Source organism: Lepisosteus platostomus, chromosome 26, assembly GCF_059453375.1.
Source record: "Lepisosteus platostomus isolate fLepPlt1 chromosome 26, fLepPlt1.hap1, whole genome shotgun sequence".
Lineage (NCBI taxonomy): Eukaryota > Metazoa > Chordata > Actinopteri > Semionotiformes > Lepisosteidae > Lepisosteus > Lepisosteus platostomus.
Window position 1 is genome coordinate 15,898,259 of NC_142636.1, and position 26,760 is coordinate 15,925,018.

Consider the following 26,760-nt stretch of genomic DNA (forward strand, 5'->3'; position numbering starts at 1 on the left):
ACTATATTACTTCTGCAGTTGTTCTAAAATACAGTACATTCCAACTCGTTTAATGCAACCTTTTGATGGGAGGTTTTGCTCTTAGAAATCAATAGTGATAAACAGGCTAGCTGTGACGGAAGATGAACAAACACTATAAAACTGTTACTCAAAGCGAAAAACCGGCGAGCGATTCTGATGATTTCCAAATATAGTCAAAAGTGAAGCTGTCTTGAAAGCAACACTTTGTGTTAGGAAAACGATGCATTTGAACAGCAAAAGTCCTTGTCAGGAAACTTATGAAGAGGTTATGAAGTCAGGAGAGTCGCGATTGTATACTGTAACTGGTCTCCTTCCCTAGACCACACTGAATACAACTGGGCGAGGGTATCGGACCCGAACAGGGCGCGTTTCTCGGAAGACAGCTGCGCTTTTCTGCTTTCACTTTCAGCTGCTTTAGGTGCCTGGAGAGGGCAGAAGCCGCAGACAAGAAGAGAAGCTGCTCGCCGACTCGTCTCGAGCCCTTTTCTGAGAACGTCCTGTGCATCGTTTCAAGCGAAGGTACTTCTTTTAAAATACCAATCTCCCCAACCTGGCACCTCTCGACGGGACTTATGGCACTGTTCGTTTTTTTTTTCTTACAAACTACAGCTATTGCTAATGTTACTATTCAGTAATGCACGAACAGAACACAAGTGTATTCTCAGATCGCTTTATTTTGAATTGGAGTGGTAACACTTAAAGGCGCTAAATTATTTTTTCCTCAGTATCTCTCTCTGCACAGCAACCCATCGATACGACTAGATGTCTGAAGTATGAGCTTTCTTTTTCACTTGCAACTAAGAAAAAGGCAATATTAGAATTTAAAAGATTTTCTAGCGGTGTTTTCTGCTTTCGCTTTCGAATTGTGCTACTGCCAAAACGACTTCCGACGCTGCAAAGACTGAGAAGTCACCTGCAGTTCGGCTTCTCCACTATCCTGAAGCCAGAAAGTCCTGGGCCAAATTCCAAAGTCCAAATTAAGGTGCACCTCTTTAAAATACGCTTTCCACTACTATTCACTTGAACACAGCTTGCACATATTCTTATATCGCTGCCTTTTCGGTTTTAATTGCGGCATTTGCCGACGCTAAGGTATTTGATCTTCAGTCGCATTCTTGAGACAATGCAGTACAATAATTTCTAAAGCTTTTCGCTCCGTATGATTGGCGATTAAAGAGTGGTTTAGAGGTACTGCGGATCAGATGCGATTTTTATTCGTACTATGCATTTTTGAAATAGCGGGTTTCGATATATTTCAGCTGAACCTTTTTAATAATCGAAAGTTAAAGAGCTGAAAATAACATATTATCTTGTGGTTTTTATCGGTCGAAGGAGCGTCATGTTAAATCAACATGTCTTCAGGATGTTGAACAGTGTCGTGTTCTTTCTTTTCCTGAGAGGCTAAAACTTAAATACAGGTTACTTCGCCTTTCCGAATATGAACACACAGTATGAGGCTTAGCGGGTAGGACCGCAGTTAAGTAGATGGTTGAAAACAGCCACGACCGACATTAATTTCTCACTGAGGTAACGCGTTTTTGAAGAGAATGAGAACTTCCTGTCCTGAAACCATTCTCTGTTATTAAGTTTCTTTTCACGCTCATTTTGTAATGTTATGAGACACATTAAAACAAGTTTGAAACTGGCTGGGCTTTCGCTGTCATTTAGCTCGGTCGGTTACCTTTTGATAAAAAAGCAGAATGTTCCAGCGGTAAGCGGCCAGGAACCATCAACCGAATTAAAGTTCCCCTTAAGAAACTGCTTTTCAGAGAAAGGTGACGTTAGATCGACTTATTCATCTATGTGTTTCTAATAAATAAGGAGCAGAAAGCACCCCAGAATTCTGTCGCTTAATGTAAATAATAAAATGAATTATAACTTCTGAGTAGTGCCGAGACAGATGCTGTTGTCATAACATGTTTTTATGAGTGTATTCTTAAAACAAAGCAAAACAAAACAGAAATCATGGTAACATTTCCTTTCCCCCTAATCTCATAGACAAGCAAAATGTCAAGACATTTTGTACAGTAGTTGCAGACACTATTTTGAGCCCCAGGTAAATTGAAACACGACTCTGGATGTAATATGACTTGAATGCTTGCTTATATTTGAATTTACTCAAATGCGTTGTTATTGTAGCGGAGCTGGTTGCAGCGCGGTGACGTCACTCCGCCGCCCGGGCTCCTGCACGGTCACATTATCACGTCACTCAGTTTGTTTTTGTTTCACACAGAATTTCAAAACTTATTTGCTTGGTTATAGGCCGTTTGTATGACAGCGCAAAAGAGTTATTAAAATAATGTTAATGTGTAAAACAGGAAAGTGCTAAAGCTCTTTTTGTTTTTTGCATGACTGAAACAGACTTTTCCCTGCTGCTCATGGCTAGCAACACACTGTCGATGTCTGCCCCCGTGTGCCTTGTTGAAAATGGAGAAGATGGAAAGCTTCATGTCAACAGACAGTCTCTGGAGCTTTTGGGGAAGATTGAACAGCAAGTAGTTGTGGTGTCAGTAGTGGGATTATACCGCACTGGCAAATCCTACCTCATGAACAAACTGGCAGGAACGAAAAAGGGTGAGGAGTAATGTCAAATAAACAGTTCATAGAAGAACAGAAGGTTTTCCTTTGCAGAAATGTATACAAAAATTATTGTAAGAAACCAGGATATCAGCTTTAAAATTCAATTTAACAGTTCATTTTCCTCAACACATCTCACGTAGTCCAACTCCATGTCAAGTTATGCCAAATACAGTCAAGAAGTAAAACATCAGATATATTTGAATATTCTAAGTAAAACAGACGACATTCTTTTACATTTGCTTTGGTTGATGCACTTACCCAAAGTCAGTCCTTGTATCTTGTATCATTTCACTCTAAAGATAAAACAGAAGAAAGCACGGTCATTTTCCAAGGTAGTGTATAATGATATAGGCTTTTATCAAGGTTTTTCTGGGAACCTTGTAGTTTCAAGTTCTACGCCTACATTAAGTCATTATACAGTTTAGCCTTCCATTTAACAATCAAGATATTATTTGTGAGATTTTAGACACCAGGCAAATGATTAAGGGGTACAGATAGATGACAGCTTTAGGTGCAGTTAGATGGCTGCTGGACTAAACCTGACATGCTTCCCATTTCTGTTCTACAGGATTTTCCCTGGGGTCCACCATACAGTCCCACACCAAGGGCATCTGGATGTGGTGCGTCCCTCACCCCAATAAGCCTGACCACACCCTGGTGCTGCTGGACACCGAGGGGTTGGGGGATGTGGAGAAGGTGAGCAGTGAAGTTTTCACTAAGACTTTAGATGCAATACATTCTGTTATAACATTCTGTGTCCTGTTGTGGACTTTCCAGCTTGGCAGCACAATCATGGAAATGGGTGAATCCTTTAAAAACCTGTTACTCCTCCAGGCAAAACAGAGGACACAAATTCATGCCGAAAAGCCATTTTTTTATAATTCTAAGGCCTCATATTGATTCAATTATTCATAGCTCTTGTAGTGCACAAAATATGGAATTCACTAGTTTGTGGAAATCCTATATCAGAATTAGAAGAAGTTTTGCTAAAGAAATTGCACATAGACATTTAGGAAAGCTTCACATTTTCTTGAGATTTAAACAATCTTGCCTTCCTCACATACTTCCTATTGTGCAGCCGTGATAAATCTGTGTATTACCCATTTTTCTTTGATCAGTGAAATTAACCCATGTCAAATGGGAGCAAAGGATCAAACATGCAAGGTAATACGCCATTGTACACATTTTGCTACATTTACCAGTGGTCTGGTAATATCAATTGTCTCTTTGTTTCCCTTTGTTTTGCGTTCATTGTAACTAGATGGAGTATGTAAGGGTCAATTCGACTGGTTTAGGAAAGAGTTCTATCCTGGCACTAGTGTAATTCCAAAGTGGGATGGAAAAAAATCTGAAGAATTATCGAGAATTTCCAAAAAATATAGTCTTTCTAGAGTTTATATGTTTTCCCTGTGTTCACATGGGTTTCCTCCCACTCTCCAAAGACATTCTGGTACAGTATGTAAATCTACTTCTGGGAAAATTGCCCCCGGTGTGAGTGTTTGTGTCTGTGCGCCCTGCAATGGACTGGTGTCCTGTCTAGGGTATACCCTGCCTTGCTCCCATTGCTTGCTGGGCTAGGCTCTGGTTCCCCTGTGACCTGAAATTGGATGAAGAGGTTAGAAAATGGATTGATGGATAGATAGATGAGTTTCTGTGGCTGTATGGGATGGGACTGCTCCTCTCCTCCTAAAATTTGACCATAGTGAATCCTCTGTTTCCCTGTGTTTAGGGAGATGAGAAGAACGACAACTGGATCTTTTCTCTTGCTGTCCTTCTAAGCAGCACACTGGTCTACAACAGTACAGGGACCATCAACAACAACGCCTTGCAGCAGCTGCAGTATCCTTGATGATGTGGCATCATTTTTAAGAATCTGTGTACTGTGTTGCAACCTTCAGTCAGAGCCTAACCTAAGCACTAATGTCCTGTCAAGAATACAGCTAGGTCAAAACTAACTTCTTACTTTGCAACAGTGAGCTTAGAAAAAGAGTGATGGACAAACGTCTAACACTTTCATTGGGGGAATCTTGTATACAGTTGTTTAGGCTTTGCTAGGTGCTGTAGAAATGCAGATGTCAAGCAAACTGAGAAGAGCAGGGTAAAGCTAGGATTCTTCGTATCACTCTGGGAGAAACAGTTCATGTTCCCTCAGGTGCCAATATAAACATGCTTATCAGGATCCGGGATGACCAGAGGAACATCTGCACTAGGTATTGAGTCAGTCTGTTCAGAAATGACAGAATACAACAGTAACTCAAGTAGGGAGCTGTGTCAGCATGCAAAGGCTGCAAAGGAACAAAAAGGCAAAAAGAAGCAAAGAATAGTGTTTACTTGTTCCTCTACAACAGTAATGTCTTTTAGAGAGTGTTTATGACAGATATATGTCGAACTACTAAATCTAATTAAATATTTTGAAAATGGTGAAATATTGGAGAGGCAATATTTATGTTGAAGGTGAAATTCTCTTTGTATTAGGTATTGGTCTACATTGATGTGAAAATGCATTATCCATTATATTTTTCCAACTATCAGTATTTAAAAATGCTAATGTATTTTATGTTAAATGGTTATAATCATAAATAGATAATTTTGCATAAGAACTGTAAAAGGTATCTTTGTGGTCAGCAGAGGTCTCTACTGCTTAGGGAGGTCAAGGCTGTTGTCCTGAACAATGACTTCTACAGCTATGTCACTGAACTGACTGAACACATTAGAGTAAAGTCCCATACAAGGAATGAGGAGGACAACTCGGCTGAGTTTGCTCGTTTCTTCCCTTCTTTTGTGTGGACTGTGCGAGATTTCACCCTGGAGCTGGCGATTGATGGGAAAGTGGTTACAGCTGATCAGTATCTGGACAATGCTCTAAAGCTGAGGCCAGGTAAAGATTTTCTTTATCCCCACTCTAGGAGTATTGTCATGCTTGATCAATTAAAGTAACATTGCTGCAGGTTTTACAGCACAAAAGTACAACATTCTATGGCTTTACAGAGCTATATTTGAAAGATTCCTACATTAAGGTTACACAAGATTTTTGCAAATAGGTACAAAGGTATTTCTAGGATTGAACAGGAAATTTCTTGAAATAAGATTGTGTTCTTGATATGGTTTGCCCAATCCTGGAAGGCAGGTCAATGTGTCTGCAGGTGGTCCTGGTCTCTTTAAAGCAGCAGCACCTGAAGAGCTGAGAGAAGCTGTAAAATCGATGCAGTTAAGTAACTGGGTAGGAGCTGGGTTGAAATTTTAACTTGAAGACATTTTGGTCCTGGACACCCCAGTTCTAGAACTAGCAAACAGAAAATGAGAAAAATTGATTTAATTATTCAAGGATTCTTCCCTTTGTTTTTGATCTTTAAAGCAGGCGTACGCGATGCTATATGAGCTGCAGTAAACATGCCAGACTTGTTGCAAAAAGACATGACAGTAAAATCTGATCCTCCAAAAAAACCTTTGCCTTCCTCTTTCTCCAAGGCACTGACAAAAAATCTCAAGAGTACAATTTGCCCCGTGAGTGCATCCGAAATTACTTCCCATCCCGCAAGTGCTTTGTGTTCACGCGCCCCACCACCCCTGAGAAAATGAGACTGATGGAGGAGCTGAGCGACACTGACCTAGACCCCTGCTTTGTGCAGCAGGCCAAGGACTTCTGCCATTATGTCTTCACCAGTGCCCAGACCAAAACCATGAAAGGGGGCTACACAGTCACTGGCAGATGTAAGTATATGGGTTTAGCAGTGGCTCCTAGACTGATTGTGAAATTTTTAGAACATAAGAAAGGTTGCAGACAAGAGGACCTCTGTTCAGAAATGAGCAGATAATTGATCCCAGGATCTCATCCAGCCATTTCTTGAAAGAAGAAGGGTACTTCAACAACATACCAGCACCCTTTGGATAAAGAAATGCCTCCTGTCCTCAGTTTTAAATACTCTTCCATAAAGTTTCCATGTAGAGTAGGTCTAAATGACTCTGAAAAGCTGTGCAAAAGAACTGTATTTAAATTCCTAGATGACAATGTGTGCAATCTAGACCTTTAATTCCATATGGATAACTAGTCTTGGCAAGAGTCAGACTGATGTCAATTTCTCAGCACAGGCAGAAGTGAAGACTGATACACTCTACACATATTTTCATGGGTACAGTGCATGTGTTAGCGACACTGATTGTTTGACTAATAAATTGGGGTGTCTCGCAGTGCTGGGGAGCCTGGCGGAGACCTATGTGGAGGCCATCCGCAGTGGCCAGATTCCCTGCCTCGACAACGCAGTCTTGGCTTTGGCAGAGATCCAGAACACCACCGCTCTGAAACAAGCCGTCTCCTACTACGTGAATGAGATGAACGAGTGGGTCGCATACCCCACTGAGACTCAGGAGGAGCTGTCCCAGCTGCATGGTCAGTTTGAGAAGAAGGCCGTGAAGATGTTCATCAACCACTCCTTCAAAGATGAAGACCAGAAGTATCAGATTGAACTTATGGTAAGAGCAATGGCCTCTGCCCTCAGGCTAAGCAGGAAGTCCTTACCTCTTCATAAACACAAAACAGATGTTTTTGTATATTCCAGGTAAGCACCTTCAAACAGAAGGCTTGAAGCGTGTTTAAGATTCAGGATTATGGAAAGTTGTACGTGTTCTTATCCTTCCTCCTGAATGCCAGTGTGGAACACAAGAAGCCATCACAATTTTACAGTGAATATTCCTAAGGCTCAGATTTGTAGTGAAAACATTTTATTAATCTTTTTCGCCCTTGTAGAAATCCCTTCAGAATGAATACGAGTCATTATGCATGAAGAATGAAGAGGCATCGCGCAAGGCTTGCAGTGATATCATCGATGAAGTATTCCAAATAGTAGAGGAGAACCTGAGCGCCGGGTCCTACATGGTTGCTGGAGGCTATAAAAAGTTCAAGACCGACATGGATGTATATATTAGTATATACATGGCAATGCCAAATAAAGGCATTAAGGTACAAAAAGATGATTTTTTAAGTCAGATGTATGCGACTATAGTGTGATGTTGCTGTTTGAGATTTACATAACTCTGCTGCAATAGTTTTTGAGTTTGTTTCTTAGCCACTGTGTTAGACTCCTGTTCTGGGTGACTGCTGGTTTCTAGAGCACAGGCTCTGCTTTGTGTCTGCAGGCGGAAGAAGTCCTGAAGGAGTACCTGGCACCTAAAGAGAGCATTGGAAGAGCCATACTGGCAGCAGACAAATCCCTCTCTGAGGCAGAAAGGAGGATTGAAGGTGAAATTTTAATAAAAAGGGAGAAAGATGGAGCATGGAGCATTTCATTTGTTCATTTGGTCATTTGAAGTAAGGACAAAGAGTGGAGATTGAGTGAGCTTTAAAACTGAGAAGAAAGGAGAAGGATCAAGAGAGATATTTTACTTATAATATTTCAGTTTTTCTAAAGGTTAATTAGCTACAAAGGGCCATAGTATCTGTAGCTATTCACTCCAGGTCAGGCTTCAGGGCCTCAGTTCAACATTGTAGATCAGTTATTTTAAACCAGATCTTAAAATGTTAGTGCTATGAAGAGGCTTATGCTGGATCATGGCCCTTCAGGACTGGAGGTTTGGACCCTTGGTTAATTATAACAGGAGGGAAGTACAAACGGCAAATTCTTGGCCAGAATCGAATGGCTTCAAAGGTGCTTATGGGTTCCTCTGCTTGTTGGGCAACTGTGTCCTCAGTGATGGTCTAGATGTTTGTGATCTTCTAAAGATGTCAAGAGCTTCTTTTTTTGATCTAATGCCTTAGCTCAGAAGGGTTTACAGCATGAAAGTACCAGATAGATCTGCAATCTGTGATGATGAAGATTTCTGTTGTATAGCAGGATAAAGGTATCAGTGGTGGATTGTGCTGTATGGCATTTTGCAGATATTCTACAAACAATTTGTTAACACCATTTGAAAAAAAATCTTCAGAAAATTCTAATGGGGAGTAGTAACACATGGCTCCTCTACTGTTCTGATTCTTGTCTTGTTCTGTAGAGGAGTGGGCAAGGTCTGCAGCTGCAGAACGGGATAGGAGGGCAGAGGAGGAGAAAAAATGGGTCCTTCAGAGGCAGATACAGGACCAAGAGAGGACCTACAGAGAAAACATGGAGCAACTGCTGGCCAAGATGGAACAAGACAGGAAAAACCTTCTGAAGGAGCAAGACAAAGTTCTGGAGGCTAAGCTGAAGGTAGAGCCCAACTAGGATACATTTACGTCTAAAGTAATTAATGTACAACTCCTCTAAGAGGTCCACAGCACACATTTTTCCTGGAAATATGTAAAATCAGGTAGAGATGTAAGAAATAGTTTACACTTGTTTTCTCCACTACATGTTCACAAACTCCTCATGAACTTTCAAGAACTTGCTCTGAATAAACTCATTACCCATTAAATGTTTGCCCATTACAGGAACAGAGGGACCTTTTGGAACAAGGCTTCAGAGACCGAGCAGATAGAATGAATGCTGACATCACATCTCTGAAGCGGGAGAAGGAGGAGACGAAATCTAAATCCCAGTCAATTGTTAGCACTGTTGTGGAAACTGTTGGTAATGTGGCTTCCTTGTTCTTACCAGGTATTGTTGGGAAAGCAGTGGGGATAGGTTCTCGGCTCCTTTCACGTTTTTTTTAAATGGTAACAGAACTCTTATCCTTAATATTTGGATCTATATAGTTCCAACCACTGAATCTTAGGCTTGTTAGTTGTTGCCTCTTTAATTTTATATACACAAATAGTATATATAAGTCAAAAGCATCAAGAGAAAATTTATGCATTGCTAGTCTTGGTCACCCTAATCGCTGTAATCAAGCCAGCAAGATTATGTGAATGTCCACTTGCTGTAGCCTGAGTTATATTCCTAGAACTATTTTTTACGTTGCTGAATTATTGTTTCATATTTACCTGCATTATGGCTTCATGGGCAACAATAGAAAACAGCACTGTAGCACTGAAGGGGCTTATGTATTTTTTTAATCTTATTTTATTCTTTATCATTTGGAGAGATCCACTTCAAACATGTTAAGTGAAATCCCAAAACCTAATGAGTTAAGCAGTGTTTTGGGCCTTGGACTTTGTAAACCCAGGATTGCCTTCTAGTGTGCAACTAAATGAGCCTTATGTTATTAAAAACCTACACAATTAAATATTTTTGCAAATATTATCTTTTTATTTACTGTGCAACAACATCTATACTGGCTATATTACAAAGGAGAGGTTTTTCACAAACACAGCTAACATTTGTTATGTGAGTCTTTTCAGTTTGACTTTACATGTGAAGAATGGCACCTCTTACAGCAGAGCTCTCTGAGTGTCCCAGAGAGAAGAGCACTACCTATAGATCCACCAAGACCATTTACAGCAGCAGCTGTCTCCCAGCCCACAAGTGACCAGCCTTGCTAAGTTTCTCAATTCTGATAAGAACAGTATAGAAGGTTGTAATGTGACAAAAATACTTCTTTAATTACCTCATCTGACATACTGCATACATGAATTGCAAAAATTAAGTCCAGATCTAAGCATAGTTATAAACTATACAAAAACCAGTCAACACACTCAGAGAATAATATGAGATGTGGTGGTCTGAAGTGCAAAACACCACACCACAATTTCAAACTGGAAATTAGCTCCTGGAGAATGAGAGGAACAGGGACTCACCCTGCGGGTAGGGCTAGTCTCAATGTGCTACTGTACACTTCCTGCCACAGTTCAGCAGCACAGTGATTGACATATGACATAAATATAGCCATGCCTTCCAGTTTGGAGTTAATGTGGTTGTGTTTTTTTAATATGTTGATTTATTTGGTATCATGCAATCAATTAAAAAATATATTTTCAAGTTTGTTGTTTTATTTTTGGATTAATTTATTTGTTTTTAGATTTGTTAATTGCTTGTTTATGTTGTTGGTTTGTTTTGTGCTTCCCAGCCAGCAATGACATTTTTGAAAAGTTCTATAACACAGGGCAGATCAACAGGAAACATCATGACTAAAACCCTCAGAGGCAAATACATGCAGGACCATGCACAAAAGCTAGCTACCAGCTACTACATCCATGAGCTACAGAAGAAGAATAATTCAACGTCTCATGAGCCTCCTTAAGGTCTTATACTCATAGATGGTACTAACTATGTCAGCAGCTGTACTGAGTACAGGCTTGATAAAATCCTTCCATGAGCTGCCCTTCGATGCCTCCTCCTTGAGTCTACCGATCTCTCTGGTCATCGCGGCCGCCTGGTCCTCGAAGCCCTTCCTCTGCAGCTGCTCCTGCTCCTTCAGCTTGCTCTCTAGTGCTCTCTCAGCTTCCACTCGGCAGTTCTCCAGCTCCTGTTCCAGCTTCTTCTGCGCCAGCTGCATCTGCTCCTGGTGCCTCCCGCGCTCATCCTGCAGAACCTGCTCCATCTCCAGCCGCTGCTCCTCCTGTGCTTTCCTCTGCTGCTCGGCCAGGGCAGCTCTCTCGTGCTGCTCTGCGCTCAGTCCACACCGTCAGCAGCCGCGGAAGTGGAGGGAAAGAGGGAGAAAATCACAGCTTGTTTTAATATTTAGATACAGAAATAAAAATGACATTTACATTTCACAAGTTCTACTTTTCATCTAAAAACTGCATTGCTTGAGGATACAGCAAAAATTGACCCTGACCCTATACTATAGTGGTGGCACTGTGGCTAAGGAAGGTTGCCGGTTCAAATCTCTCATTTGGCAGAAGAATCCTACTCCAGCAGGCCGCTGCGCAAGGCTTTTAAGCCCAGCTGATCCAGGGGTGCCGTAGAAATAGCTGACCCTGCACTCTGATCCCAAGCTTCTCTCTCCCTGTCTGTGTGCCTCTGCGTCTCATGGAGAGCAAGACAAAAGACAAATTCCTAATGCAAGAAATTGTATATGGCCAATAAAGTGATCTTATCTTACTTATGGAGGGCACTATGATTGATTGATCATGCCTGTGAGCAATAATGATTTAAAGAACGCTTAACCATCCTTCCCTACAGGTTTCTGATCTCTACCTACCTGCAATTTGTTTCTCTTTTTCTGTCAGTTCCTCATCAGCACGAAGAATGGTATTGGCTTCAACTTCCTTCTCTTTCAGACTCTGCTCCAAGACCTCCTCTGCCTGTCAACCACACAGGCACCTTAAAACATTTGGGATTAAAGAAATACCTAAAAACAAACTTATTTTTTCTCCAGAAGGGAGGTAGCAAGGGAAATGTTTAAGATTTAAAATCTTACTAGCATAAGGAGACCATACAACTCTGCAAGGACCGGAGCCCGGACTGACGATGAACTCTTGATCCTGGGGTGAGCTGGGTGCTAACCCCCATGTTTCTGTGCTGCCCAGCCATACATTTATTTGAAATTTTCTGTCCTATCCAGTTTAAGGGAATCTCACTCTCCTGGTAATGAAAGTTTCTACCTTAACCCCTTTGTTGGGTTCAGCACGGAACTGTGCCACCAAGGCATCTCGATCCTTACAGTAGAGCTTATAGCCACCAGGCTTGGCATAGAAGCCCTCCTCCAGCTTCTTGGCGATGGGGGTGGACAGCTCTGCCAGCAGGACATGACAGGTATTTATAGAGGCTTCTTCGTTGCGCATGAGGATGCAGTCATAATACTCTGCAATTTTCTCCTATGAATGAGACAACAGGAGTTACAGTACATTTGGCCAGTCCATAAATCACAAATGTTAGGAAAGAGATCACAGTGGGAACACTATAAAATGTAGCAGTGTTACTTGACTGAAGGGCTTTCCTCTAGTGGCTATTAAAGATGTCTATTATTGTAAATAGACACACTGGGTTATGATTAGATAGCTAGATAACTGGTGAAGAGTTTAGGGGCCACATTCACATATGGGTATAATGAATTAAATGTTTTGGTATATAAAGCGCCTCATGGTGTTGCTGTAAGGCTTCTTCTAGTGTGTGTATGAACTGAAACTATGCAGTAAAGTGTCCTGCTTTCCAGTATTGTCCAGTGTGAGTTTTAATGGACATAGATCCCTTGAGCTACCTTGTTTAAGGTGGTGTCTGTCACAAGACTATTATAATTTAGTGTGACTGTTTTCTTCATGAAGACAGAACATCACTTTTCTTTATCTTTCAGTATTTCTTATTAACGTTAAGATGTCACTACTAAGCAAAATGAGGGCCTCCCACATTCTGAATGAGCATCTGTGTTGCCACTAGATTCTAAGATTGACCTTGCCTGTATTTCATCTGAAGATTACTGAACCCCTTCTATATTTTGTTTGAAGAAGTATCCTTCAAATTGAAGTAATAGCATACACTTGATTTTAAAGGTAAAATAATTTCTTTGCCTTTGCAGACCTAGATTTTAACTTACTCCCAGGTCGCTCATGTGCTGACCACTTTCATCTTTGAAAGACTTGCTGGCGAACCTCTCCAGAGCCAGTTTTTCCCAGTGCCTGTGCTGCTGGGATAAACCCTCCAGGCTGGCTGGGAAGGTCACTGCCTTGTCCATCCCCTCCTTGTACACCTTCATCCCCTCCTGCACAGCTGCCTGGTTCTCAATCTGTGCCATTGTCAGCACTGCGTTCTCCAAGCAGGGCACATCACCGCTCGAGATGGTGCCCACGTAGGTACTGGCCAAGATACCAAGCACTGAGAAAAGAAAACCAGAAAACAAGTATGGTGGAGAGAGGTGTTGCCCACAGAAAAGCCCTAAGACCTGATGCAGTTTATATTCACAGTTTGTAAAAGATACACATTCTTCTAACCAAACTGTTCTGAAGTGCTGATTTTCAACACAGCCTGCATGTTATCCAGACCATCCCAGTTTATTTTTGCTGTATATCACTGCAGGGAAGTGGACATTTGCACAGAATGGAGTCCAAAAGCAACCTATTTCAAATCCAAACCCACTGATCATATTAAGGGTCACTGGAGAGACTCCTGCCGACAATGAGAAAGTATCTCGGAAAAGTTGGGGTACGATATGGAATACACGGGTACTGTAAGGCAGACAAACAGGGACTGTCTCACTCACTCCTGCCACTGACAGGATGTCCTCCCTTGATGGTTTTGACGGGACTCTGGTTGAAGACGTGCTGGCAGAAGCGCTGGGTGGCCTCCAGGAAGGAGGCGCTCAGGTCCCTCTCGTCCAGAGTCTCGAGGCGGGTCATGGCATCGGGGGCGGCGGGGCTGCCGAAGACGAAGCAGCGGCGCAAGGGGAAGAAGTTCCGGATACACTGCCGGGGCAGGTTGTAGTCGGACACTTTCCTGTTGGTTCCTGAAGAAGATAGCGCAATCCTTCAATATTAACTTAGAGGAAACATGCAATCAGGATTAATACACAAGAACATCCTTTTTATTGTATAGTTTGGTCATGGGGTATTTTGAATGGAGCAGAAAACACTGACACATCCTTTATTTGGTGAAATGGCTGTAAGGCAGCAGAAATCTTTTACCCTTCTTGAGAGACAGAGCGTGTTCAAGATACTCGTCCTCAGTCACCGGCCTCCCCTCTATCTTCAGCTCCAGGGTGAAGTCGCGCACAGCCCACACAAAATTGGGGAAGTAGCGCACATACTGAGAGTCCTCTTCATCCTCATCATCATCATCACCACTTGCAGGCTTGGGGTCCCTGGGTGATTTGACCTTGATTAGATCAGTGAGCTCTGTCACATATCTGAGGGGCTTCAGGAAAACCACGCACAGCTATTCAAAGAATCACAGGTGTCACTTTCCTCAGACACCCCTCCCCCACAATTGAGCTATGCCACCGATGGTGCTTTAGTTATCTAAGACCAGGAGTGAATTGTGTATATCAAAATACCGATAGATAATATTTGTCTGGTGAAGTTCCAGTCGAAGCACAGACCAATCTCCAGCATTCTAATTCTTATTATTATTATAAGGGCACCACAGTGATGCAGTTGTTAGCGATGCTATCTCACTGCGCTGGAGTCCTGGATTCTATTCCAGATCTGGGGTGCCATCTATGTGGAGTTTGTACCTTCTCCCCATGTTTGCATGGGTTTCCTCTTGCTTTGATTTTCTTCCACAATTCATGACACACTGGCAGATAAATTGGCTTCTTGGAAAACTGGCCCTGATGTGAATGTGTGTACTTGTGTATGGTGTCCCACTCAGGTTCATGTGCCTGTTGATTACCAGGTTAGGCTCTGTCACGGATGTTGGAAAGGACGAACTGTGGAATGGCAGGAGAGAGTAAAAGACCCTATGCGTAGCAGCGAAACGTGGGAAAGCCCGGGCTCAGCTGTTCAGGAAATACTGTATAGAAACCTGTGCCCTCAGGTAGCGGACGTGGGGTGACCTGGTGCTAGATGGGTCTCAGGACATCCGAACGTCAATGCTGAGCGAAGCAGAATAAGTGACCCGGAAATATATAGCCCCAGAGAGAGAGAAAAACACCGGAAGGACAGCAAAGCACCGGAAAAAAGAGACAGGACAGAGAAGGAATGCCCTCTGGCTGCAGAGGGCGTGACAGGCTCCAGCTCCCCTGTGACCTTGTATTGGATAAAACAGTTAGAAAATGGATGGATGATATTTTATTGTGTGGTGTGGTGGCATGGAGGTTAGTGCTTCTTCCTCACAACATCAGAGTCCTTGGGGGCATCTATCTGCATAGCTGGGTTTGTGTAGGTACTCCCAGTCATGGGCTCGCTGTTCCACCATGTGTCCATTTTCTGAGATCAGGTTCTGATAACAGATCATGGTAATTGTGTAGTTCTAAAAAATAAACAGTCATACCATCTCCCACACACCTCAATCCCAAAACCTCCTACAAGTACTTGAGCCTTGTCACTGAAGTTGGGATTGTGTGAGACAATACACTCTGAAAATGTACACTGCTTTCCTACAACTACAGCATTTTTAGACCCTGTATTCCCTTTGTTACTTTATTACTGGCAACGGGTTACCAATGAATTTAGGCAAGAGTACCAAAACATTAACTCCTTCCATTGCATAGAAACTAATACAGCATTATAAAAGAAGAATCAAATGCTCTGTAGTGTCTTGATTCAATTTAAACTCTCCATCACCTTTGCTCTCAAAAAGACACAAAGTTAGTGAAAGCTGTCAAACAACTTCACCTTTCACTGCCTGCAATAACTGTCTTTTGTTGCCTCAACCTCAAACAAATGTAGTTTTGACAAAAACAGGTTTGTCTATTAAATGTTCCAAAATGAAGCTGTTGCTTAAAGCCACACCGTAGACACTTTACAATACTTTAGCCATAGATACAGAGTTCCACTTTGGCACTTTAAAATTAAAATCCGCCTGAGACACAAGGATACTGCAGGTTCTCCAGGGCATTGTTGTCGATGGTCCCACGGCTGTTGTACACCAACGTACTGCTCAGAAGAATGGCCAGAGCAAAGATCCAGCAGTCGTTCTTCTGATCTCCCTGGAAAACATGTTCTCAGTCTCTTGATAATCCACTTTCCATTTCTTCTCTACTGCAGCAGGTTTTAAATATAGGCACAGGATTTAAGAACTAGGAAAATGACAGCTGTTGGTGGTAGAATGTGCACATCTCATTCATTGGCATATAATTAAATCTAACAGGTCTGTGGCTGCTAAACTGTGCCGTGATCAAGTTCCACTCTGAGCTTTTTTGCTTTTTTAAAGTACTGTATGTTGCATGTAATTTGTATAATGCCTACACATTACGAACAGTAATATACATACAGGCTGCATGCTGAAAAAATAAAACAACCTGTTCAAAACATCACCTTAGTTCCCATTGTCAGTGCCTTTGATGATTCATGTTACAAGCACTGGAGAATAATATAGAAAACATTAAATATATTTGTATTCTGGCTGTGGCTGAAATACAATAGTTATACAATATAATACAGTGCAATTAAAAAGAACAGAAAAAGGTTACAGACACAATACGATAAAAAAATCATCTGGAGAGACCAAATATCTGAGGTTTGAATCTATAACCTGTCCTCTATCCCTTAATTTTGAGTTGAAAGAGTCCCAGTTTCCCACCTTTTCCACATCTCCCAGGCCCTCGGTGTCCAACAGCACCAGGGTGTGGTCAGGCTTACTGGGGTGAGGAACGCACCACATCCAGATGCCCTTGGTGTGGGACTGTATGGTGGACCCCAGGGCGAATCCTGAGAAACAAGACAAAGTGACAATTCACACACAGACCCACAAAGCCATTAAACTTGTTAGAAGGTAACATAGTTCCTAAGAAATCATGTCACAATGTTTTCTTCAATGAAGGGAGACAGGCCTTTTGACAGAGTGGAAGTCAAAACATTTTGGAGGCTTTTTGTGGCTCAGGGCTGTGAGATGACCGAGTCTGTAATTAACTCTCGGCAAGATGATTTGCATTCCTACCACTTTCTATCAGAGATAAAAAGCAATAGAAAATAAAATAAAAAAAAATTAGAATGAGGAAATTCCAAATAAAATGTAAATCACCATGAACACTGCATCTACAAGATTCAAAGTCCGTAAGGAATACCAGGGTTCGATCATTATCAGTGTTATCAGTGCCCAATTCACTCACCCCTTTTCTTCCCTGATAGCTTGTTCATGAGGTAGGATTTGCCTGTGCGGTATAATCCCACTACTGACACCACAACCACATGCTGTGAAATCTGATTTAATATCTCCAGTGCAATGGGGTTGACACAGAACTTTCCATCCTGGCCATTCTCGATCAGACACACGGGAGTTTCCATCAACACTGTATTGCTGGCCACGACGTCTTCTGAACTGACAATCTGTATGAAAAAACAGTCAGGACAATGTGAGCCTAGTGGGGTATAACAATGCAGCTCTACCAGCAGAGTCCAGTCAGCTGTAGATTCGGTTCTTGAGGACACAGGTGATTGTTTCTGAAGCTAAACCACCATAGGCATGTGGTGAATGTAGTCAATACTCAAACCGCATACAGGACCATCCTTCATCATGTTTGATTTGATGATATGGGTCAATGTGTTATTAAAAACCTTTTCAGTCTGGACTTGAAAATTATGTCATAAATGAATTAATCAGTTTCCTCACTCCAAAAACATGAGCAAACTCAACTCATACGTAGCTGTGAATTTGATTGTGTTGTTTTGTGTGTAGAAACAGGTCTTGCCAGCTGCCCTGATCAAAGTGGCATCTATGTTAGGTTAGATCCAAAGAAAATTATGAATATACGTGTTAGCCTATACCCTTGTGTAATCATTTACAATGTGATTAATGGAATTTTAACTGAACTCTAGAATAGTTCATGCTGGGATTAAGCAACAATTCTTTACCGTATTTATTCTAATGCCACCAGAGTATGTGGATCCAGTTAAGTGAACGATGCAATGTGCATATTTTAGTTTTCTCATTTAAAGAAAACAACAATTATTAAAAGCAGATTTTATATTGTTGTATAACATTGATATCCATCACAGGAAGGCAGGTTAAACTAACAATAAACATCGATTGGTTAGGCTATGTTCAAAGGAAAGGAAATCATTTGAAACATAATATTTATACAACTATTTTATCGAGAATAGTACACCTCAAAGCGCATTTCTGTTTTTTTATGAACAGAAATGACTGCTGGGAGGATTAAGGAAATTAACACCATTTCACTAGGGACAACAGCATTCAAGAACTGCACGCTTTGTGACTTGGTGAAATAAATTTGGCTTTAACCTGCTTGGTGAAATGGGGGGCCTCCTGACCATAGAACGACAGGCTTGAATTCCCTCCTGAACTTTAGTTAATAACCTCCATTTAGCTAATTAAAACCGGGTAAGCCTGAAATAACATCGATAATAAAAACAAGATGAACACAGCATTACGATGTTTATTAATGATTCTTTCGAATTTAAATTTTAGTTTACTTATTTGCTATGCGGATGAGCTCCTTATATATAGTTCCTTCTATGTCTGTAGTTTTCCATTTGCAAACAAGTGCGCAGAGAAAAACTCTTTATTCAGTCACGATAGCAGGTCAGACCGCGGCTCCTGCTGCGATACGCGACCCCGAATTCGGTGATTCGCACGTGCTTGTGTCCCTTTTCAAGCAAGCGCCTCAGATTCCCGCTGAGGTACCTCACCTTGAAACTGGGCCTTTGTTCGCCTGGTGAGAACGTCTTTGGGTTCGAACTATCTCGTCCACCGCCGCAGTCTTTAGAAGCGTACTGTACCGTGTTTTAAACCAGCCCCGTGAAGAGCAGTCATTTTATCGCGCAAGTCTCAGGAGTGAGAGTTCCGCACGAATGAGTCGCTTAAGCTCCGAAGTCAATATCAACTATCAATCAGTCTTTGTTCTTCCATTGCGCCTTTCAGTCCAGAGCTTCTCAAAACATTTCATAAACATTATGCATAGAAAAGATATAGTAAACAGAAAAAAGAATAATAAAAAATAATACTAAATAAAAGAGATATAAATAATAAAAGAGAGCTAAAACAAAGAATTAAACAGTAACGGAATTTCTTGCTTTACATGAAACAGGATTACCCATATACTCCACCCGTAACTTGTATCATTCCATTTCAATTGTTAAACGATGTATTTATTCGCTTTAGTGGATACATTTTGTTATCTAGCACGTTAAGACAACGACTGCTTAATCCAGTTCCAGCCACCTGCTGTAGTAGAAGAGTCTGGTCTCCGCATAACTGTAACCTAAACACCGAAATACTTTCTCAGCAACACAGGGCGACAATACAAGGGAAGACAGCTATTGAAAAAGCAGTGAATAATAAAATCCTTGTAAAATATAACGGGGGGTCAAATCTCACACGAGATGCTGCTGTTGCACCCCGAGCAAGGTACAGTACCTGACCCGAACAGTTCTAGAATATTACCCGGCTGTGCAAAAGGGTTCGCGTGTAAGCCGCTTTGGTTAAAAGCGTCTTCCAACTAAAAACAAAATGTATTTAACAATTAGATGTTACCTTTGCTAGAGAGCAGGAATCAAAGGGAAGACCTTGCGAGTTTGCTAACCGGCAATACAGAAAGTAAAAAGTTCCTTTCCTGCCCTACTCAGCGAATGGGTGCGGCTGGCCGAAACGTCTTTCGTTTTCGATTTGAGGAATCAAGCAAGTCGCTTATGTGCCTCACCACCGTTATCTTAAAGAGAAGGGAAACAGACAACACCCTCTTTGGATTTTAAAATTCTAATATTCTGTGAAACAAGCGAGGAACCCCTGACGCCTTTTCTTTTTCAGCTGTTGTCCTTTTTTAAACACGCGGTGTACCCTTGATGTGGGGAAACGCAAATTCCTGAAAAGGGTTTTTGCCTCCTGCGTTCTATTTCTAATAGTGGTGTTTTTTCTTCGCATCTCCCTTTTCAGCTGCTAAAAGCTTGAAACAGGACTATAGCGCAAGCTACTGTACATCCCATAATAATGCTGTGAGGGTTTTGCTGGCAGTGAGTTTTCTGTTAAAACGATTTTATAGCATTATACTGGAAAAAATGAGTCTGCATGGTCCTTTTAACAGTATCCCCAAGGGAATTCCTGTAGTGGCATTCAGGACATGTTGCTGGCCTCTTCTCTACGGTGATGTTAGAGAGTATGTAAGCACATGTACTGTACTGATGTCTGTTAGCATGTTCCAGCGGACTGGGAGGTAAAGCTCTGTTAATCCCACTACTAACACCATCAATGAAAGGTGAATGCAGACAGATTTTTTCTTGAATAATGCTATATTCGTATTAATAAACCCAGGGATCCATTACACATTCAAACTAATCTGACCTGGGTTTTTATCTAACACAAAGTATCAATCAGCTGAAAAAACACAGAACAAGCCCTGACACGCTTTCAGTGATGAATTTTAATTTGTTTGAAGGCAGTTTTAATGTCACAGAACAGAGCAGACTTTGGCTCTCGGCAGAAAGAGGACCTTTGCTAGTCCGAGATGAAGATGGTGGACACGATCTCTGTCATGCTCTGCTCCTGTATGATTGGGGTCCTGTCAGCAATGACTCAATTTCACAGGTAAACGACACAGGCAGTCCGTTCAACATCATCTGAAAACATTTGCTTCCCTCCAGGCATTCATCTGCAAAGCCACATCATAACTTTGTTGTAAATCTGGAACTCCCAGGCTTGGGGGCACAAGCACATATCAGAGGACACCCCTGTTACTGGGAAAATATTCCACCCTAAGATTAAGACGTTTATGAGCTGCTTTTCCTCTTTCTGTTGCCAAAAAAATCATAATTAAAAAGTCTGCAAATCTGTCTACCTGCATGTTTCATTATTGCTACAATAAGATGTGCTCTCATTTTTTATATAGATACTGTACAAGCACATTGAGGTTGATCAAGTGTCCGGTTGAAACTGGTGATCCAGATAAGAATTCCTTCAAGCAAATGACTTTGGGAAAATGACAATTAATAAAATCAGAGTGCTTACTACAACTAAAAAATTACATAATTAAGACTCCTATTTTGTTATTTTAAATGATGATGTCAGGAACTTGATTTAAATGAAATAATCTGGCCTGTGGAACAAATGGCTGCTGTGGGTTAAGGGACCGTTGTGACTAAGCAGTGATGTCCTCAGCCATGACAAATTCAGAAGATTGCCACTTTGGTTTCATGACAATGATAATAAATCTATCAAATATGAATGACAAATTAAAAGAAAATGGAGAGGTTCGGTCATAAACCCGTCCTGGAAGAAGCGTTTGGATGGATGATGAGAGACAGAGGTAGACCTTGACATACATACAGTATTCCATTTCTGCTGGTTTACAAGACGAGCCCACACCAGCCCCAAATCCACGAATGAGGAGGCTCAAGTTGGACCGCGCCTGCGTCTCGCGAGGCCTCACCTGCCAGGGCCCCCTGGGGGGGGCTGGGTCTTGGCACAGGCCCTCTCCACCACGTCGTGGGTCAGCAGGTACATGTCCACTACGGCCTGGCAGGGCTCGCGGCACTGCAGATCTGTCTCACACGTACCGTCCCGTCCAGATAGAAGTTACTTACACATCGCAGAAATATATACCATTGTGTTACCCCCATCCTTCAAAAACTACAAGTGTGTGACACAAACTAGTGTCCCTGGTGAACAGAAAACACCAAGCCTACTGTCAATTTAGGCACTCTTGCTCATCAGGAATCTGTGAAGCTGCTATGGATTACCCTACCACGTTAGGACTCCTCGTGTGTACGGGACGACAGATACAGTGTTATGGATTTCCGTGGCTGTTAACCTGCTTAGTTTGGACAATTGATTGTATATTTTGCTTTTATGTATATATTAATATGAATAAATATTTATTTATATTTTCCTTATCATTTCCTTATCATTTTTCATGTTTATCATGTTTTGTGTTCTGTCTATTACCCGCCTGCAAAGCATGTTTCTATGGAAGCCCGTTTCCGCCAGGGAGGAAAAAAAAAACGCGCTATGCTATCTCAGAATTGCGACTTAGTAACTCAGAATTCCGACTTAGTATCTCAGAATTGCGACTTAGTAACTCAGAATTCTGACTTAGTATCTCAGAATTGCGACTTAGTAAGTCACAATTCCGACTTAGTATCTCAGAATTGCGATTTAGTAAGTCAGAATTCCGACTTAGTATCTCAGAATTGCGACTTAGTAAGTCAGAATTCCGACTTAGTATCTCAGAATTGCGACTTAGAAAGTCAGAATTCCGACTTAGTATCTCAGAATTGCGACTTAGTAAGTCAGAATTCCGACTTAGTATCTCAGAATTGCGACTTAGTAAGTCAGAATTCCGACTTAGTATCTCAGAATTGCGACTTAGTAAGTCAGAATTCCGACTTTATATCTCAGAATTGCGACTTAGTAAGTCAGAATTCCGACTTAGTATCTCAGAATTGCGACTTAGCAACTCAGAATTCCGACTTTATATCTCACATTTGTGACTTCGAAATAGCCGTAGTCCATTGTCTGTCCTTTTGTTATTGTAACGGATTCGGGTTCTAGGGCTTGTGCCCTCGCCGCTCCCACCCTTGTTCGTGCCTCGCTGCACTGGCTCACTTTCTTTAACCCCAGCATCCCTGTTATGCGCAGGGGAGGGTGGTGTACTGCAACCAGATCGTACAACCTGTATGTCGGCCGTTCCGTTACACTATTTTCATGAATCGTACAGGATCATAGGATCTATAAGCCTGAAGACTTGTCCTGTACAGTGCCCTGATAAAAATCAAATTAATTACACTAATTTTTATAGAATCCCATTTCCGCCAGTGAGGCTTCCATAGTACCCGGATGGAATAGTGCACGGTGGGCTTTTTAAAATCGTTTTTATTTACGTAGACAGAATATGAAATAAGATAGAGAAATAGGCACTTCACATCCAGAAGAATTCACAATTATAAAAGCTGAAACATACTTTTTACGTATTTCCATTGTATGTCCTTTTTTACTTAAAAAAGAAGGTCTTCTTTAGCTCAGCTGGCAAGACTCAGGTTCGAGCCAGTGCAGCGAGGCACGAACTAGGGTGGGAGCGGCGAGGGCACAATCCCTAGAACCCGAATCCGTTACATTAACAAAAGGACAGACAATGGAATACGGCTATTTCGAAGTCACAAATGTGAGATATAAAGTCGGAATTCTGAGTTGCTAAGTCGCAATTCTGAGATACTAAGTCGGAATTCTGAGTTGCTAAGTCGCAATTCTGAGATACTAAGTCGGAATTCTGACTTACTAAGTCGCAATTCTGAGATACTAAGTCGGAATTCTGAGATACTAAGTCGGAATTCTGAGATACTAAGTCGGAATTCTGAGTTGCTAAGTCGCAATTCTGAGATGCTAAGTCGCAATTCTGAGTTGCTAAGTCGCAATTCTGAGATACTAAGTCGGAATTCTGACTTACTAAGTCGCAATTCTGAGATACTAAGTCGGAATTCTGAGATACTAAGTCGGAATTCTGAGATACTAAGTCGGAATTCTGAGTTGCTAAGTCGCAATTCTGAGATGCTAAGTCGGAATTCTGAGTTGCTAAGTCGCAATTCTGAGATACTAAGTCGGAATTCTGACTTACTAAGTCGCAATTCTGAGATACTAAGTCAGAATTCTGACTTACTAAGTCGCAATTCTGAGATACTAAGTCGGAATTCTGAGATAGCATAGCGCGTTTTTTTTTTCCTCCCTGGCGGAAACGGGCTTCCATATGTTTCCCATCTGGGATAATAAAAGGAAGAAAGTAAACTCAGTCAGGAAAAACATACATGTATAAAAAAAATTGCTAACTTGATCTTTTGCAAACACGAGCTCTTGTTGCAACAGTGTTTGCAGAAAAGTTGGTTCATTTGCATCTTCTCCACATCTGGTTTGCTCCATGCACGGCCTGTACCGGCTGCACAGCTGCGCTGGGCAAGGAGCAGCAGGAGCGAAGCATGAAAATGGCTTTTAGTCTCACCGGAGCATGAACATACCTGAAACACCTTTGTAACACTGGAGGCCATCATGTAGAGTCGTGCAAATTATTTTTTGGAGAAAGTGCAAGGTTTAGAATTTTCACATTGCTCTAAAGAAAACAGAACAAAAAAAAAACTTAACTCAAGTAACTATCGTTTGCAGGGCCGGATTAAGACATTGATAGCAGCACGAGTTCGTCCTTCTAGCTGCGATCAAAGCCGAAAGTATGCGGACTAATTCAGCTCAGTTTGGAAACTCCTTCGAAAGCGGCGGAGAGCCAAAACAAAAACAAAACGGAGAACCCGCTGTACCTCACGGACTGCGTTCAATGAAAAGCATTCATCGTCGGAGGGAATGTTCTGTCTGTGTCCGCCTACTTATCGAATTGCAGCGTAGACAATGCAGAATTACTGTGAAAGAAATTAATTTCGTTCACAATTTAATTACTTAATAATTCAGAACAGTCCTTAGATTTCGACAGCGCCTGAAATAAATGTGCAAGTGCAGTTTTTTTGTCTAGGCAGATGTACGGGTTAATCTGACCATGTTGGTTTCATTACCATGATGGAGCATTATTAAAAATCTAATCTTTTTAATAATTTAATCATGCATAGTTCCCCGAGAGCAGCAGGGGGAGCCCCAAGTTCCGTTTTCAACACCCGGATCATCTTAGTTGATCATGGAACATAAAACAAACTCCACACAGACAGCACTCCAGGTAACTGCACTAACTGCACCCAGGGCCCAAGTGCTGTGAGGCAGCTGTGCTGACCACTGCACCACCAAGCTGTCTGAAATGTTCATATGTTGTAGAAATTATTTCTAATTTGTTGTATTGCTGCTCTGTAGAGGTGAAAAGGATCTGATGCAGATGCAGGAGTCGTTGGGAGGTAAGTAAGCGAAAAGAGCAAAACCAGGAGCCGAGTCGTAGTCCGGAGGCGTAAGGTAGGTCGAGATCCGGTAAAGGCACTGGTGGCGAACAATCCAAAATGTGAGACAGAATCGTGGTCGAAATGAGAGCGGCAGGGTCAAATCTGAAATACACAGATAGCAAACGATCCAAGGGGCGGGGCGAGATGAGATCCGAAGTCCGAAGGCAAAAGGTTTAAACAGAATTCCAGGAAGGCAAAAGGGGTAAGAAATACTAGGCAGAGCAACAAGAAGTGAACTCAATACCAAGCAACGGGAAGTAGGTTAGAATAGTATAAATAACCCGGCATTCCACACGGTAGAGCAATTGCAGGTGTGTTAACTCGTGCGGCGGCGCTTGTTAATAGTAACCCGCTGCTGGTGCTGATTAGCTCGCTTACGCGTTGATCTCTGCTGGCTGGTGGTCGTGACATTTGTGCTTGTCTAATTTGTTTTTTTTGTTACCTTTCACTGCAGCACGACCTCCTACATCACTGCTAATATTCCAGAACAATGAGACCGTGTTTACTCATTACATATTGGCGGCATTAAGACACAATATTGTTCCTGAACTTGAAGCAGAAACCTGAACTCAATTTTCTTGTGGCTAATTACTCGGAATCTGAAACAAATTAAACAAAAATCAATGAAAGCTATATAGAAAACAAGGCACGCAAAAGGGGTGATTAACTTTTAAACACTTAGGAAAAAAAAATAACCGTGAGTACAATGTCACGTACCCAGAGTCCCAGCTGCTGCCCTCTCGTGGTCACTGAAGCAGGAGACTGAAACCACCTCTTCACGGGCTTCAAGCAGCTCAGCCGCGGGCAGAGCGGAGCTCAGGATCACGGTAGAACCTCCCGAATACCGTGGAAATAATATCGTCGCTGAGTCGTGAATTTATGCATCCGTAGTTTATATAATTATTGTAATATTTAACTAAATTTGCTTTCCACTCACACCACAATTATTCATGACAACGTGCATCAATACATGTTTATTAATAAAGTGTAATTTATTAACAATGAAGTTTAATGTCTGTCTTTATTAGTAGCTGTATTACAGCTGATGCATGTAGATCCTTTAGTATGAAATCGTCAATTTTATGATATTGGAAGTGAAGAGAACTGAAATTAAGCTACATATTTAAATGGTTGTAAGCCTTCAATGTGTTTAGTATTATCTGGGTATTAATTTAATAGATTTGCATTTTATTGTGACGGGACTCCAAACTCTTGGTTCTCATGAGAAAGCATGGATAGTGGGGATTTGGGGGTACAGTGAAGAACCTATGTAGGCAAATGTAAGGGTACGTTAAATAAAAAGCTCTTATCTCCGTCGTGTTTTTAAAGGTGCTGATTTGTGGCAGTTACTCGGAACAGAATCATTTCTCTGTCCTGCGGCTGTGGGCCAGTAATAACGGCGCAGTGAGCAGAGTGTCCTGGAGACGGAACCGGAGGCTCATCCAGTCGATAGTGAAGTCGTGTAGGGCCGCACACGCCGCAGTGACGGACTGGCGCCGGACCCAGCGAGAGGCGAGCAGACCGCTGTGTTAAAACTCCAAAGGCTCAGAGGAACAGCAATGAGCTGAAATGACCCCATAAGATCTGTTACAGAAGTCTCCTGACTTTACCTTTTTAGGGCTGTAATTATAATTAGTTTTTTACTTGTAAACTAAATCCAGTTACAGGTACCAGCACCTTAGATTAATAAAAAAAATATGTTTAAGAAATACAATTGCTAGCGCTATTGGACATTAGCTGGTGCTTTTTGTAACAATTTGTTAACTTTGCTGCTAGAAACATACAGTACATTTATCAGTAATCGGCCAGCAGTCATATCACCCTACAACTCACAACTGGCAACCCACTGAAGCTCAGCAGGTGTGAGCCTGGTCAGTACCTGGATGGGAGACTCCTGGGAAAAA

At 41.7% G+C, this 26,760-nt stretch overlaps 2 protein-coding genes across 5 annotated transcripts; one reads left to right on the plus strand and one right to left on the minus strand.

Moving 5' to 3' along the window:
• The first annotated feature begins 389 nt into the window (after positions 1-389).
• gbp2 (guanylate binding protein 2) lies at positions 390-9,735 on the plus strand. Of its 3 annotated transcripts, XM_088621508.1 has the most exons (12): positions 424-540; positions 747-1,003; positions 2,383-2,595; positions 3,170-3,297; positions 4,331-4,440; positions 5,286-5,479; positions 6,070-6,312; positions 6,791-7,071; positions 7,346-7,558; positions 7,735-7,837; positions 8,587-8,780; positions 9,002-9,735. In XM_088621508.1, the coding sequence occupies exons 3-12, from the start codon at positions 2,400-2,402 to the stop codon at positions 9,221-9,223; spliced, it is 1,884 nt and encodes a 627-aa protein (XP_088477634.1). In that variant the 5' UTR covers positions 424-540; positions 747-1,003; positions 2,383-2,399; the 3' UTR covers positions 9,224-9,735. The 3 variants fall into 3 exon arrangements, with proteins under 3 accessions (XP_088477631.1, XP_088477634.1, XP_088477632.1); XM_088621505.1 differs by lacking the exon at positions 747-1,003 and having other exon boundaries at positions 390-540; XM_088621506.1 differs by lacking the exon at positions 424-540 and having other exon boundaries at positions 987-1,113.
• Positions 9,736-19,621, minus strand: LOC148640428 (guanylate-binding protein 1-like). 2 transcript variants are annotated; one of them, XM_088621510.1, is made up of 10 exons: positions 19,479-19,621; positions 17,095-17,311; positions 16,566-16,693; positions 15,863-15,972; positions 14,009-14,229; positions 13,588-13,830; positions 12,925-13,202; positions 11,996-12,208; positions 11,593-11,695; positions 9,736-11,054 (listed from the first exon to the last, which is right to left on the minus strand). In XM_088621510.1, exons 2-10 carry the CDS (start codon positions 17,267-17,269, stop codon positions 10,666-10,668), a joined length of 1,860 nt encoding a protein of 619 aa, XP_088477636.1. In that variant the 5' UTR covers positions 17,270-17,311; positions 19,479-19,621; the 3' UTR covers positions 9,736-10,665. The 2 variants fall into 2 exon arrangements, with proteins under 2 accessions (XP_088477636.1, XP_088477637.1); XM_088621511.1 differs by lacking the exon at positions 19,479-19,621 and adding an exon at positions 18,635-18,837.
• Positions 19,622-26,760: the final 7,139 nt, after the last annotated feature.